The 15,139-nt window shown below is 47.4% G+C and overlaps 1 protein-coding gene across 1 annotated transcript in view; it reads left to right on the plus strand.

Moving 5' to 3' along the window:
• POU2F3 (POU class 2 homeobox 3) overlaps positions 1 to 15,139 on the plus strand; it is a 49,200-nt gene that overhangs the window by 30,078 nt on the left and 3,983 nt on the right. Inside the window, 7 exon segments of the mRNA XM_014310822.2 lie at positions 5,257 to 5,361; positions 6,519 to 6,621; positions 10,045 to 10,127; positions 10,253 to 10,435; positions 11,377 to 11,518; positions 12,601 to 12,737; positions 14,709 to 14,870. Coding sequence (XP_014166297.1) covers positions 5,257 to 5,361; positions 6,519 to 6,621; positions 10,045 to 10,127; positions 10,253 to 10,435; positions 11,377 to 11,518; positions 12,601 to 12,737; positions 14,709 to 14,870 — 915 coding nt within the window.

Below are 15,139 nucleotides of genomic sequence, written 5' to 3' on the forward strand. Positions count from 1 at the left end.
CCGCAGGGAAGGTACCACGTGCCTGGGTGTCCCTGCTGAGAGGGAATGTGCTGTAAGGTGATTTTTCAGTGTTTTTCCAGCAGTTCTGTGCCCCTGGGAGCCCCCAGAGGCTCTGTGGGGTCCTGGGCAGGACCCTCCCACCTGAGCAGGTGTCGCCCTGAGCGTGGCCAGGCAGGGCAGGTGCTCTCCCCACCTCTGCTGTGGTTCTCCTCTCCCTGTGCCACAGGTGATCATCTGAGGTTCAGCACAGCAACGGGGGGGACTTCTCTCTCTTCCCTGTTTGTTTGGAAGCAAAAATTCCAGGGAAGAGCTGTATCAGAGAGCCCACAAGAGCTGCCTGTGGTTCTGTTTGTTTTCTCCTGTCGAGTGTGCAGCTTGGCTGCTCCCAAAGTTTTGCCTTCCCACCCCTACTTTGACTCCAGCACCGCCATTTCCATCCCAAGCTGAAGCTGAGGCCAAACCCTATCAGATCTCACCTCAATTAATAAACTCAAAGGCCTCGTGGAGGGCCGTGCAGGTGTGCTGAGGTTTGGGATTGCATTTGAATTTGCCATGGCTGAGCTTTAGGACAGTTTGGGAGTTGATCCCACGCTGAATTCCTCTCTGTCACGCTGACAGCTTCCAAAAATCCCCAGCCCTCAGCGGGATACAAACGTTGCAGGGTGAATATCGTGGCGCTGACATAAAGGTTTTCTGCCTTCTTTCCAGGTGGCTGTTAAGCCCTGCTGTATGTGCAGGATAGTACATGTGGAAATAGTAATTGCAACCCCATTATTACTATTATTATTATTGCCATAATTTATTATTAGTGTGTTTTTTATTTTATGGGGCCCACGTGTGCGGGTAATTCACGGCGGAGCGCTTACGCCATCCCAAGGTGGGAAGGCTCAGGGAGCTGCGGGAGCCTTAGATCCAGCTTAATTCCTGTTTCCAGCTTAAATCCTCCTCCCTGAGCCCCAGGCAAAGGGTTTTGGGGCAGCTTGAGGCAGCCCTGCTGTGCTGAAGAGCACTTTGGGGTGACTCAAAGCGTTTTGGGGTGACTCGGAGCTGTTCCTTCTCGCCATCCTTCTCTGGGTGCTCCAGACCCTCTGTGCGCACCTGATCCTCCTCTCCCCTCTGCTCTGCAGGGCTGGGAGTGAGTCAAACTCCCCAGCTCGGCTCTGACTGTCAGATAAGGCAGATGTGGAGGCAGATAAATGTGTTTCAAAGAGGTCACTGGCTAAATAGGAGCTTCACAACAAACGGGGGTGTCTGCATCCCCCACTAATGTGGTTCCTGCCTGATAACTGGGGCTGGAGAGGGCTGCCAGGGCTTGGATAGGAGAGATCCAGACCGGGATTTGGGAGAGGACTGGAGGCTCTGAATTGGTGGCTGAGTGAGGAGGATGATGGGACACTGTGTGTGCCACACCAGCTCATCCCAGGGAGGGTTTTGGGCTCTGATAGATGGGGAAGACATTGAGATTATCCCTGAACTGGGATTCCCCATGCAGGGCTCCAGCCCAACCAGCAGGATCCATCCACCAGCCCATGAAATCTGAAGTGAATTCAAGCAGAGCTGCTGAGGAGAATCTTCCCAATTTCCCAGTTTTCCAGAGCTCTCCAAGATGTCTGCAGGATGTTTTCACGAGCCGAGCGTTTGCCAGAAGTTCACAGATCAGTTACAAAACAGATGTACCTTTCTCTTTTTTTTTTTTTTTCCTCTCCCCTTCTTCCTACTGGTAAGGAAGAGTTTGTGCAGTAATTGCAGGCAGGTTGGGAGATGTTTTCTTCATAATTCTCCTTCTTATGAAATGTTTATGAAACACCTTCCACAAATCAGTTACGCAAGCGGGCTCCGGAGCTTTGATCATTTTCCATCACCCTCAATGTGTTTCTTAGTTTGTTTTGCTTTTTGTTTTTGTGTTTAGGCCAGAGATAGGTAAGAAACCATCCATCCTTGCAGCTGTTCAAGCCAACTTCGGAAGGGACTCTCTCTTTTGCAGCCAGTCACCCTTCCTGTGTTTTTCACTCGGTTTGCTCGGGGGCTGACCCTGTTTCGAGGCTGTGAAAACATCCAAACATCCACTTGAGATTTGCAAGTGTGATTCCTGCCCTGGCCCAGAGGAGCTCCCGTGCCTCCAGCTGCCGTTACCTGCTCCCAGCCCTGCCCTGGGCCTCCCCTCGGGCCCCAAAGGGAGGAAGGTGCTGGAGATTCACAGCCAAGAGCCCCCACACCTCACCCCAGCCGTGGGCATCTGCAGGTCCTGCTCTTTGCCCTGCTTGTTTTTCCATGGGATGGTTCAGGTTGGAAGATTCCTTGGCATGGGCAACGAGGCTTCCACCAGACCAGGTTGCTTCCCTTAAACAGTTATTTTTTCTGAGTAAAATTCAGTGGGAACAAAGTCTCTCCACGACTTCTCGTTCCCCTTTCCCCATCCATGATCATCCTATAAAACCAAGATCCTGAGCAATCCCAGTGGGATCTGCTCCTGGTTTTACCCAAATCGCTGTTTCTCGCTTGCAGAGCTCCCATCAAACACCCCCACGAGGTGATTCTCTGAGGATTTCATCATTTCAGCCTTGGTTGGGCTTTTTTTGGTCCCTCAAGGAAAACTCTTTCCATATTTGCAGGCATTTTCTGCAAATCCGAGGCAGATGCACTGGGAAAGGAGGAGGCAACTCCTCCCCTCGTTTTATTAATTTGAAATTTACATTATTTTAAGGGAGTCTCATGATATTGAGTGGCCTCGCCCACAATGTGTGTGGTTTTTTGGGGTTTTTTTGGGTTTGTTTTTTTTTTTTTTTAAATGTACACTTGGCAATATTGCCGGTTTAGCCAGGAAAAAAAAAAAACCCAAAAGAGCGGGGTTTGCATAAACCATCCCCAAAATTTTGGATAGAACCCGACCTCCTAATGAACAATTAGCCAGCTGCAGAGAGGGAAGAGGAAGAGGAGGGCGAGGTAAATTTGAGCTTAAACCCGATGGAAATAGGTGCAAGGGGGAGAAGGATTTGTCAAGAACGAAGGCCAGGTTCCCGCCCACTGCGCAGGAGGGAGAATTCCAGGGCCGGGGGAAGGAGCAGTGGGAGATGTTGTTGTTGTTTTTGAGTCGGGAGCCGGTGCTCTGCCAAACCCACCTCCCTGTCTCACATCCAGCCATGCCGGGATGCAGCTACACACCCCTTTGTGCCTGGAGCGCCGCCAGCTCGTCCCGCTTGGCAGCTGCAGAAATTGATTTCAGTTTGGAAATGGCTCGTGCCTCCTCAACACCCCTCTGCCAGCGGGATCACAGCTCAGGCAGGATCCACAGCCCGGCTCTCTGAGACGCCAAAAACTTCAATTTCTTGGGACTGCTCAGCCTTGGATGAAGCAGACAAACCTTAATTTTTAAAATTTTTTTTAACAACTTTTTAAATTTTTTTTTTTTCCTTGCTTGCCTCCAATGGATTCTTTTTAATGCAAAGAACCACGTGCCTGGAGTGACTGGCTGGGTCAGGAGTAACGGGGTGTCCTCCTGAGCCTTTTTGCCTGGCATTCAGTGACTTATCGCTGCCGATAGCGATCGAGAAGATCTTTCCACCTGATTTTTTTGTTGGTTTTTTTTTTTTTTTTTTTTTTTTTTTTCCCTTCCTGTTTGCCCTGCCAGGCTAAGAGGGATGATCATGCCAACCTGAAAGGTAGGAAAGAGCTGGAATTCATATCATGTCTACCTCTTGCTGCAAGGAGCTGGGATTATTGCAAAACGAGTTTCGGCGGTGTCCAGAGCTCGAGTTGTAATGAAAGGGGGTGTTGTAATCACCTTCCTTCCGAGCAGCACCTTCCAAAATGCAGAGGGGAACATTGCAGCTCCCTTTTCTGGAGCTGTTGAGCTTCTTGTGATCCCATTTTCCTCCTTTTCTCCTCTCGTGGAGATCCATCAAAGCTCGGACTCGATGGTTGTAGAGGTCTCTTCCAGCCGGAATTATTCCGCGCGTTTCTTTGCTTTACTCAAATGGGCAGAAAAGCTCCTTCAACCCCAAAATACTCGCTCGGGATGGGGTTTGTGGAGCTGGATTTCTTGTCCCCCTCTGCTGGCAGGAGGTTGCAGGGCCTCAAGGCCCCATCAGTGGGGCAAAGACCCTGCTCACCTTTGGGGGATGGTTTGGAAGGGATCTGGTGGGAACACCTGGGCATGTTCACTCCTTGGAGTCAGGGTGAATCTTCAGGAGTTTCAAGTTGTGTCCTTGTAGAGTCCTCCTGGTTTTTCCAGTTTTTGGGAATTAGAGGCTCTTCTTGCTGTGACGAGGAATAATCCTTGTTCAGTGTTGAGAAAAGGTTTGGGTCAATCTTTTCTTGGAGGAGAGTTCTGTATCTTTTACCTGTCCCCTGTGCATGGACACTCCTCACTCACCTTTCAGGAATTTACCTAAAAACTTCCAAAATCCTCCCCTCCCTCCTGTCCCAGTCAGCACTACCAAAAGACTTCAGCTACTACAATTGGAACACATTTTTTTAAATTATTATTTCTTAATAAATTAATGTTTAAAAATGTATTAGCAAAGTTAGAAATGAACGTGGAGGTTGTGGAATAAACCAGAAACAAGGATTCAGTTCTGGTCCCTGGGTGCATTTTTTTCCTAAGAATGTGGACTTAAAAATCATTATTTTCTTGTGGACAAGAACTTTGCAAGAACATAAAGTAGTTCAAAAAGACCACTGGACCCTTGTGAAATTTTCCAGTTATTTTTCCTCAGATTGTAACTGAGGAAGGAGATTTTCCTTGCAATTTCTTGTTGCTTTTTAGTAGAAATGGAACAAATTAATTTGGTGCCTGGAGTGCTGCATTTTCAATTCTGGGAGACAACTCTGCTTTTTTGAGGTCTTCTCCTCCATGACCCAGCCTTTCCCATCCCCTTGTATTGTCTGTTTCATGCAGGGAAAAATGAGAGGTTGTCCATGTCCAGCCCTCCTATCGGGGATCTGGAAAGGAGAATTGCTTCTTGTCTTCACTAAAACTCCACAAAATGCTTTAAATTTTGAAAAGCTGCTTGAAATTGGTTGTTTTCCTGAAGTGTTTTAATAGACCAAAGTGTTTTAATAGACCAAAGTGTTTGGCAGAGCAGGAAAACCATCCATGGGATAGAGTGGGGAGCAGGAGTGTGGAATAACCCTGATTTTCAGCGATGGAAACAGCACAAAAATCCCTGAGAGAAGCCTCCTCCAGCCTCTTGGATCCCAGCTGCCCTCTGCTCACCCCTGCTCCCTAATTCCACGATTTCTTTGCTCTTTTTGCAGATTAAAACCGAGGACCTCAGCGACTCCTTGCAGTCTGCCATCCCCCCTCGGTCGGGGCACCTCGTGCAGGGATCATCCATGATGCCAGGGAGCCAAATTGCAGGGGTGAGTGACCTGGCTGCCCCAAAATCCCAGGAGATGGGGCTGCTCCTGACCCCCTCCCCAAGTTCCTGTGGCCAGAAAGGGTGAGGAACACGGAGCTGGAAAACTGAATCCTCATCTTCCTCCTTGGCTTTGCCTTGTGGGTTCAAAGTTGGGCTGGACACGTGCTGGGGTGAGATTTCCTCTGAGGGTTTGAAACCACCCCATGGTCAGGAAATCCCTTGGATTGGGAATAATTGGAGGCTGAGACAGCACCATGGGGAAGTGTCTGATAATGTTTGCCCTGCTCTTCCTCATTCATGAGTGTCTGGTTAATGCCATTGCTGGAGATAGGGTTCTAGACCAGATTAACTCCTAATCTCAAATTGATTTACGCCAGGGGAGAAATTAATTCCTCCAGGGAATTTTTTTTTCCTAAGGTAAAAAAATGTGGAGTTCAGCACTTAGGTCTTGTTAAATTCTAGTGGGAGTTGGATGCCAGGCGGCCACAGAGGTGCTCAGGAATCCCTTCCCTCCTTCTTTCATGGGTACTCAGATCCATGATACAATTTAGGGATTCTTCAATCCCCCCCAGTCTTCAGAACAGTCCTGTGGGAAGCAGAGTTGGTGAGCTGGGACAGCCTGCTGCAATCTGCTTAGTGATTTTAGGCCGTGGAAATGCTTTATCTGAAGATAAAGCTCTGGAAATGCTTTGTCTGAAGAAACTGAAACCTGAGAAGTTTCACTGTTCTAACAACCAGAGTTTGATTGCCTCGAAAATGTCTTTATCAAGAGTTAACTTTCCCAGGGAAGAGCAGACACTTCTCCACATGGATGTCTCTGTCTGCACCAAATTCTTCTCCTGTACTTGAGACTTTTGGTCCTGCAGCCCTCCAGCCCCCAGATTCCCCAAATTCAGTGAGAATTCTTCTCCTGCACCTGAAACCTTTGAATCTCCAGCTCAAAAATGCCACCAAGAGTTAACGTTTCCAGGGAACAGCAGACAATTCTCCACATGGAGGTCTCTGTATGCACAGAATCTTCTCTTACACCTGAAACTTTTTGACCTGCGCCCCTCCAGCCTCTCAAAATACAGAAATTCAGTGTGGATTTGTGAGGAGATGCTGCGTGAGGAGCATAAATCCTTGAGTTTTATTGTTCCCTTTGCTTTTTTTCTGCAGGACATGAGCTCTCTCCACACCCTGCAGCAGCTGGTGTTGCTTCCTGGGCACATGCAGTCAGTCCCCCAGTTCCTCCTGTCCCAGTCTCAGGCAGGACAGCAAGGTAAGACAAAGAAAAGTTGAGATGATTCCTTTTCTGGGCTACCTAAAAACAGAGGCCAGACAAAACTGAGAGGATAAAAAGCAGTTCTGTTTATTGAAGGGTCTTCAGGTGCATTTAGGGCAGACAAAACCCACCCAAAATGAAGAATTGGTCATGGATTTCACACTTTTATAAGTTTGGTCCATTTGCATTTTGGGGGTGAATCTTCCAATTCCAGCTTCAGCTAATGAAGTCATTGACCCCAAGTTTGCTGCCCCCAACTCCCTTTTGTTCCCATCTCTGGGGCCTGAGGCAGTGAGGTGTCCTTGATTGCCAGGCCTGGAGAGGAATTGTTGTGTCTGCCCAGAATGGGGAAGCAGCAGCTCCCAGTGAGTGTGGAGTTTGGAGTTCTACACTAAAGAACTGCAGGGTTACAAATAGATGGAAAATATAATAATATAATATTATTAAATATAATTTATTATTGGTGGTGGTAGTAGTAGTAGCATTAGTGTTAGTATTAAATATAATATCATCTCTTTAAAGTAGATGGAAAATATAAAATCTAGAATCCTGGAGAGGAATTGTTGTGTCTGCCCAAAATGGGGAAGCAGCAGCTCCCACTGCGTGTGGAGTTTGGAGTTCTACACGAAAGGACTGCAGGTTACAAATAGATGAAAAATTATAAAAATAGAAAATTATAAAAATATGAAAAATATAAAAATATGGAAAATAGAAAATTATATAAATATAAAAATATAAAATACAAAAATATGGAAAATACAGAAATACAAAAATACAAAAATATAAAAATACAAATCGTCAAATATAAAATATAATGAGAGAGAGATGGATAAATATTTAAAAACCTCCCTTCTGGTGGATGTCGGGTTTTTCCCAGGGCGATGCTGCCCGGGATGATCCCAGATCCATGCGGGAGATGCTGCTGGCACCTTGTGCGCTCCTCGAGTGCCACCTTGGGGCCAGGCAGGGATCCCAGCCTGGAATTCCCGCAGAACAGGGAAGGAGCTGCTCCCTCCCGCTCCTCATTAATCGCAGAAAGCTCATCAGAGCTCGGGCTGATCGTTTGGAGGGAGGGGAAACGCAGGGAAGGAGCAGAACAGGTCCAGCAGAGCCAGGAGCAGCTCTGGGATGAGAGGGAGAGGTTTGGGTATTTGGAAAGGTCTCCTTGCTCCCAAAATCAGCTCCAGAAAGGCACTGAGGACTCACTCTGTGCTTGATAAACTCCCTGCAATTCTGTTTTTACCCCCAGCGTTTCTCCCACCCCGGGGATGTTTTAGGCTTTAATTCATAACCTGGCAGATCCAAGGGGATTTGGATTCTTTGCTTGTGCTTTGATTTATCCCAGCACAGAACTCCCTCCACACGAACCAAAATTCAGGATTATAACGTTAAATCTCTGCAGCTCGAACCCTCTGGTTCACACACTCCAAAAGCAAGTGGGGAATTTATTTCTTCCTGACAAGACATAAATTCTCCTCTCTGCCAAATGACACTGAGTGATGGATAAAGATACCTGATGTATATTTACAAATAATTTTGAATTTGTTAGTTTGAAGTACGGTCAGGGCAATCTATTCCTCGCTGCCTTGCTTTTATTCATGAATAATAAACATCTTCTACTGCGAAGCAGAACTTGCTGCCTTTGAGAGATTGGAATTTATCTGTTCAGTGACTTTGTTTTGGCAGCTGTGTTTGCTTGTCACCCCTTCCAGTTCCAGGCTTGACCAGGGCTGGATATTCTGGCCAGGAGCTGGATTTTAGTGCAGGGCATTTCCATTGGCATGGCTGATTGCCAGGGTTTAATGATCCTTTTGCCACATGCATGCACAGCCAGTGGGGAGTGAAAATGGAGAGGAATTTGGTTCAAGTGGAGTTTTCTTCCTCCAATATTCCAGGATTGTCCCTGGGGCCATCAGGGAATGAATGCTCTGAGTGTCTCCTGATTTTGGACTGTGGGTCCATAAATGGATTTTGTGGCCAAAGGGGCTCGGCTGGGGGCTGAACCTTTCCAACAGGGATGTGGATTTGAGTTTGTCTGTGATTTGAAGCTGTCAGATAAATTCCCAGCTCTTATTCCTCATTCCCAGTAAAACCCAAACGCCTGAGTCATGGGTGGGAGTCTGTAAAGGTGGGAATGAACAGCCATCGAGATTTTGGGAATCCTGTCAGCCTGAATATTGCTGCTGAAATCTTCATCTCAGCTGTCAGACCGGTGATTCCTGAATCCAGCCCTTCATTTCCCTGGGAGCTGAGGTGTTCAATCATGATTTTAAAGACTCCAAATGACAGAGCATCTGCCATGTCCCAAGGCAAAGCTATTGCAGTGATTAATTACCTGCACTGCTAAAAATGTGCACCTCCTTACCAGCCTGGATTTGAAATTTGAAGTTGTTCCAGCGTTTGGGAAGGTTTATTCCAACCCCAGCCTAAGTAAATAAATGGGATTGTGCACATCAGATCTAAATTAAATAAGAAAAGGCAGAGAGAGGGGGGCAGTGATTGATTCTGGAGATTATCTGTTTTCCTTTTTATTAGCAGAAGTTCATAAATTTCTATGGATCTCCCTGTAATTGTCAGTTATAATCAATTAAATATATTGACTGCTCTGAGCAAGGTTATAAATCCTCACTAAATTCTATAGGTTTCACTCACAATGGACTTGAAACCAACTAAATTTCCAGGGAACTACACAACCTAATCCTGTAGGACATTCCCTCTAAGAGATATAGGCTTGTACTTGGCAGTTTGTCAACGAAACAATTACACACTCTCCATAAATCCCAGTTTTTTGTTGGGTTTATGGATTTCCCTTCTATCTTCCTTTCATCATTTCGTGTCAGCTCCAGCGTTCTGAAAGAAATTCAATTTATTTGAAATACAGTAGGGTAGGAAAGAAGGGGTCAGAAGGCTTCCAAATGACATTTGAGAATGAAATGTAGCATTGAGAGCAGAGTGGGAGGGCACACGAGATTAACTGGAGGATCAGGGTTTTTTTTAGCGAGATCAAGTGGCTGAAAGTTGGAGTCACAAGGGCTTATACTGGAAATAAGATGTCCATTTTTCTAAGAGTTACAATAATTAAGAACTGAGAGAAATCCCCAGGAAGGATGTAGAAAATTCTCTGCTGCTTGGCACCTAAAATCAAGATTAGAGGTCTCTAAAATGCCTGAGTGTGATGAGCGACACGCAGGGATCAGCAAATGAGATATTTCACTTCTACCATTATTGTAATGATCCCTTGCAGGATAAAAAGCCACGGGAAGAACATCTTATTTCTCATAATCCACTCAGAGCCAGACACGTTCCTAAGGGCTGAAATTCTTGTATTTTGGGCAAGAAATAACAAATGGAGCTCCCCACCACTCCGAGCTTTCCTGGGGGTGTTCACTGACCAGATGTGTCTCTTTTTTATCTCCTCAGCTTTGCAGCCAAACCTCCTCTCCTTCCCTCAGCAGCAGGGCAGCCTCCTCCTCTCGCAGCCCGGACCCAGCCTGGCCTCCCAGGTAAGAACACACCTGAGGGCGTGCCAAACTCCCCCTGCTGCTTCAGGGAGGGCAGATAGCCCAGGAAACGGGCTGGTTTTCTATTTTTGTGGCTCTGAGCGTGTTTTTTGGGGTGTTTTGCGCAGGCTGTGGGTCGCTCTGGCCTGCCTGGCTCCTCGGTTGAGCCGCACCTGGACGTCCCCCAGCACCTGCAAGTGGCAAAGCACCTGACCCCAGCCGGGGCCTCCGAGGAGCCCAGCGACCTGGAGGAGCTGGAAAAGTTTGCAAAGACTTTCAAGCAAAGGAGGATCAAGCTGGGGTTCACACAGGTGAGAGGGGAGGGGGAATTTGGGGCAGAGCTGTGGGCGAGGGAAAGGCTGGGGTAGGTAAATTTGGGTTATTTTGCAGCATTCCCTTCCAAATCCACGAAGAGACAAACCCTTTGTAGCACCTCATCACCAAACCCTTGATATCTGCACCTTCTCCAGTATTCAGGGGTGGGGGCAGATTCCTGGAGGGAAAAATCCCCTTTCCCTGGCAGGCAGGTCATGGAAACAAGGCTGAAGCTATCCTGGAAGCAGCCTGAGGGGAAGTTTAGGCTGCAAGAGGAAAAATTCCTTCACGGAAAGAGTGATTGGGCTCTGGAATCATGTGCCCAAGGAGGTGGTGGAGTCACTGGATGTGGTATTTAGTGCCACGGTTTATTTGATGAGGAGGTGTTGGGTCATAGGTTGGACTGGATTATCTCAAAGGTCACAGAATGACCACGTTGGTTGAGACCTTCAAGATCATCAAGTCCAACCCAGCCCCAACACCTCACCTAAGCCCTGTCACATCCAGGCTTTGTTAAACAGATCCAGGGATGGGGACTCCACCACCTCCCCGGTCCCTGGGAATTCCCAAAATTCCCCCAAATTCACAGAAGTCACAGAATTCAGAAAACTCACAGAATCACTGAGTTGGAAGAGACCTCAAAGATCATCAAATCCAACCCAGCCCCAACACCTCACCTAAGCCCTGTCACATCCAGGCTTTGTTAAACAGATCCAGGGATGGGGACTCCACCACCTCCCCGGGCAGAACATTCCAGAACTTTATCCCCCTTTCTGTAAAATCTTTTCCCTGATATCCAACCTGAATTTCCCTTTGTGCAGCTTGAGAAGTCCTTTCCAGGCTGGTTAATTCTGTGCCTCTGTGATTCTTTCTGGGGCTGGGACAGCTGGGAGGGGTTGCCCTGTGCTCACTGTGGGATCTGGCTGTCCCCTGGCAGGGGGACGTTGGCCTGGCCATGGGGAAGCTCTACGGGAATGACTTCAGCCAGACCACGATCTCCCGCTTCGAGGCTCTCAACCTGAGCTTCAAGAACATGTGCAAGCTCAAGCCCCTGCTGGAGAAGTGGCTCAGTGATGCAGGTGGGTGACAGCAAGGCAGAAATGCCACTCATGCCTTGGGATGGCTGCCCTAGAACAGAGATTAGGCAGAGCTAAAGAATAAAGCAGGGATTTATTAAAAGGATCTCCTCCATGGATGCACCTTGGGCAGCACAAGAGCCCAGCCAGGACTGCACCCAAGATGAACCAAAATGGTCCCAAAATCCCCGACCGCTCCCGGGGTCTCTCCCTGGGATCAGTTCTGCTCCATTTGCACCTTGCAGTTCATTGTCCCATTCCAGCTTTAGCCCAGGCAGTCCCACCCTGCTTGTTTTTCTCTCTCCAGCCCACGGTGTTTGTGCTCCTGGGCTGAGATTTGGATCATTTGTCCTTGGTGCCCAGCTGGAGCAGGAATTGTTTTGTCTCCCTGCTCTGTGCACAGAGCTCAGCATCCCCTGATGTGAACCCAGACCCACACACTAAAGCAGCACAGAACCTGAAAAATAGAAAATCTGAAACCTGAGGCATCACCAGCCGCAGGAGAGGATCCATCCAGGAACCTCAAACCCCTTCAGCCCCTCCCTGTGCGAGCTGGAGAAGAAGGGGAGCAGCTACTGAGGTGCTGAGGGATCAGCCCTGGAGGAGCAGCTGGAAAAGGAAGGATTTCCCTGAGAGGGGAATTCCCAGGGGCAGCAGAGTTTGGGGTGGTGTCCTGTGCTGACCTCACGTCGGCCTCGTGCTTCACCCAACCCTTCAGCATGTCTGAGCCATCGGTCACATCTCAGCCAGCCTGAGCCAAAGGCTTTGGTCACATCCTTTTCTCTGGGAAATGAATTTATTGGAACACCCCAGAGCAGGCTGGAAATCAGGCTCACAAAGGAAAAAAGTGTGTGGGTTTAAACATTTTTCTTCTTTGATTTGGACAAGCTTGTTGCTGGATTTGGAGCAATTTTTATCATCATCAGAGGGAGGATCCACAATCCACAATTAATCTATTTTAGAAGACACCTTTAAATTAATTTAATTAATCTTAGAAGGCACCTTTGTTTCACAGGAAGTATCTGGGAATGAAAATAACTCGTTATCTCCGTGGATATCTCATTTTTCCCTCCCTCCTCCCCCAGAATCTGCTCCTTTGGATTCCTCCATGAGCACCCCCAACTCCTACCCCTCAGTGAATGAGATGTTTGGGCGGAAAAGGAAGAAGAGGACCAGCATTGAGACCAACATCCGCTCCACGCTGGAGAAGAGATTCCAAGATGTGAGGGGAAAATCTTTCTCTCCCTGAGCCTGGCATTTGCAAGCCCGGGGCACTGAGTCCTCTCAAGAAAAGAGGGAATTTTTTTTTGGTGGGGGGGGGGGAATATTTTTTGTTTGAAGGTTAGAAAATGCTTGAAGAAGCAAAAAGAAAAGTGTTAAACCCAAAGGAGTTCCCTATTATTTGACAGTAGGTTAGAAAATGCTTAAAAGTGTTAACAGGTAAAGTGTTAAACCCAAAAAAAATTCCCAATTATTTCCCTGTTGAATGTTATTCTAAGGGAATTGTAATTTTAGCACCACATATCCCCATTATCACTGGGGCCAAAGCTGATCTCTGCACCCAGGTCCTTTCTTTGTGAGTTGCAGAAGTGTCACAGGAGCTCTGTGGCCACAATGCCCCATTGAGCAGCTCTTGTGAGACCCCAGAACTTGTTGCTCCAATTATTTTTCCTGAACCCATTCAAAAGTTGAACCCTTCTATTTTTTAAGCTCCAAGAACTTCAAGAAAAATCACTACAGGCATCAAATAGAGCTTTAATCAACAGGACTAAACTGTGCCTTGGAAATTTCTCAAATCAAAACTGATTTTCCTGAGCTTGTTTTTCCGTGGTTTCTCCCTCATATCAAAGTCATCATCAGATCATTTTAGCAGCTCATTTCTGGCTGGTAGAAGGTTTCTGCATTGGGATATTATCTTGGTAGATTATATTATCTACCTCTGTGCCAGGCAGCTTTGACATTTCTGAGCTTCAGCTCTGAGCAAACCCCACAGAGCCAACAGGAATGAAAATAAATGACTCAGAGGGCAGGGTGGGCTCTGTTATTTCCCTTTCTAAATGAGAAAGGGGAGAGAGAGGCAGTGACTTTTCTGAGCTCCCGTCCCCTGGATGGCGGCAGGGCCACCAGGTTGAGGCGAGCCCAGCTCTGATTTTGGTGCTGTCAAGGTCAAAGAGGGAACAGGTTTGTGCAATAAGAGGGGCAGGAGCTGTGACTCAGCCCCCCTGACTCTGGGAGGGCTGATGGGGAGCCAGAGGCACTTTGTGCATCACAGAACATAATCTCTCACCCAAATATTTGCCCTCAGGCTCAGACAGAGCTTTTGTCCCCTCCCAGCTTACAGCCAACCCCACCCTTGTCCTCCCAGCAGCCCCTGATGGCCTTTGGGGCTTTTTAACCTCCTGCTCCTCTCAGCAGAACCCCAAGCCCAGTTCAGAGGGGATCTCCTTGTGATTTTGGGGGCTTTTTTAATCTCCTGCCTCTCTCGGCAGAGCCTCAAGCCCACTTCAGAGATCTCCTTGTGTTCTTTGGGGCTTTTAAACCTCCTGCCTCTCAGCAGAACCCCAAACCCAGAGGTCCCAGTTCAGAGGAGATTTCATTGTGTTCTTTGGGGCTTTTTTAACCTGCTGTCCCTCTCAGCAGAGCCCAAGACCAGAGATCCCAGTTCAGAAATTTCCTTGTGCTTTTTGGGGCTTTTTAACTTCCTGCCTCTCTCAGCAGAACCTCAAGCCCGGAGATCGCAGTTCAGAGATTTCTTTGTGTTCTTTGGAGCTTTTAAATCTTTTGCCTCTCTCAGCAGAACCCCAAGCCCAGTTCAGAGGAGATTTCCTTATGCTTTTTGGGTTTGTTTTTTTTTTTACCCTCTTGGCTCTCTCAGCAGAACCCCAAGCCCAGACATCCCAGTTCAGAAATCTCAGTTCAGAGATCTCCTTGTGTTCTTTGGGGCTTTTAAATCTTTTGCCTCTCTCAGCAGAACCCCAAGCCCAGCTCAGAGGAGATCTCCTTGTGATTTTGGAGTTTTTTTAACCTGTTACCTCTCTAAATAGAACCCCAAGCCCAATTCAGAGCAGATTTATTGGTTTTATTGGGGCTTTTTTAACATTTTGCCTCTCCCAGCAGAACTCCAAGCCCAGTTCAGAGCAGATTTATTGGGGTTTTTTTGGGGGCTTTTTTAACCTGCTGCCTCTCCCAGCAGAACCCCAAGCCCAGCTCAGAGGAGATCTCCTTGATAGCAGAGCAGCTCTCCATGGAGAAGGAAGTGGTTCGGGTCTGGTTCTGCAACCGGCGCCAGAAGGAGAAGCGGATCAGCTGCCCCATGCCATCCCCCATCAAATCACCCATCTACAACTCCAGACTGGTGAGGGGCCTGGGATGCAGCCACCTGACTGGAATCCCACCCAGAACATTTATTATTATTATTCCATCCGTTGAAAACAATCAGCTAAATTAGAACGATTCATTAAGCGATAATTCTGTTTATTGAAAACAGTGGAACGAAAAGAAATTAAGGGATAATTCTGTTTATTGAAAACACTAGAAAGAAAAGTTTCCTAGGAGGAATTGATTAGTTTAATTGTAGGATAATTAATTTAGTCAAATCATGATGCTATCCCTATATATATATAA

The sequence above is a fragment of the Geospiza fortis genome, unplaced genomic scaffold (genome assembly GCF_000277835.1).
Source record: "Geospiza fortis unplaced genomic scaffold, GeoFor_1.0 scaffold110, whole genome shotgun sequence".
NCBI classification, from domain to species: Eukaryota; Metazoa; Chordata; class Aves; order Passeriformes; family Thraupidae; genus Geospiza; species Geospiza fortis.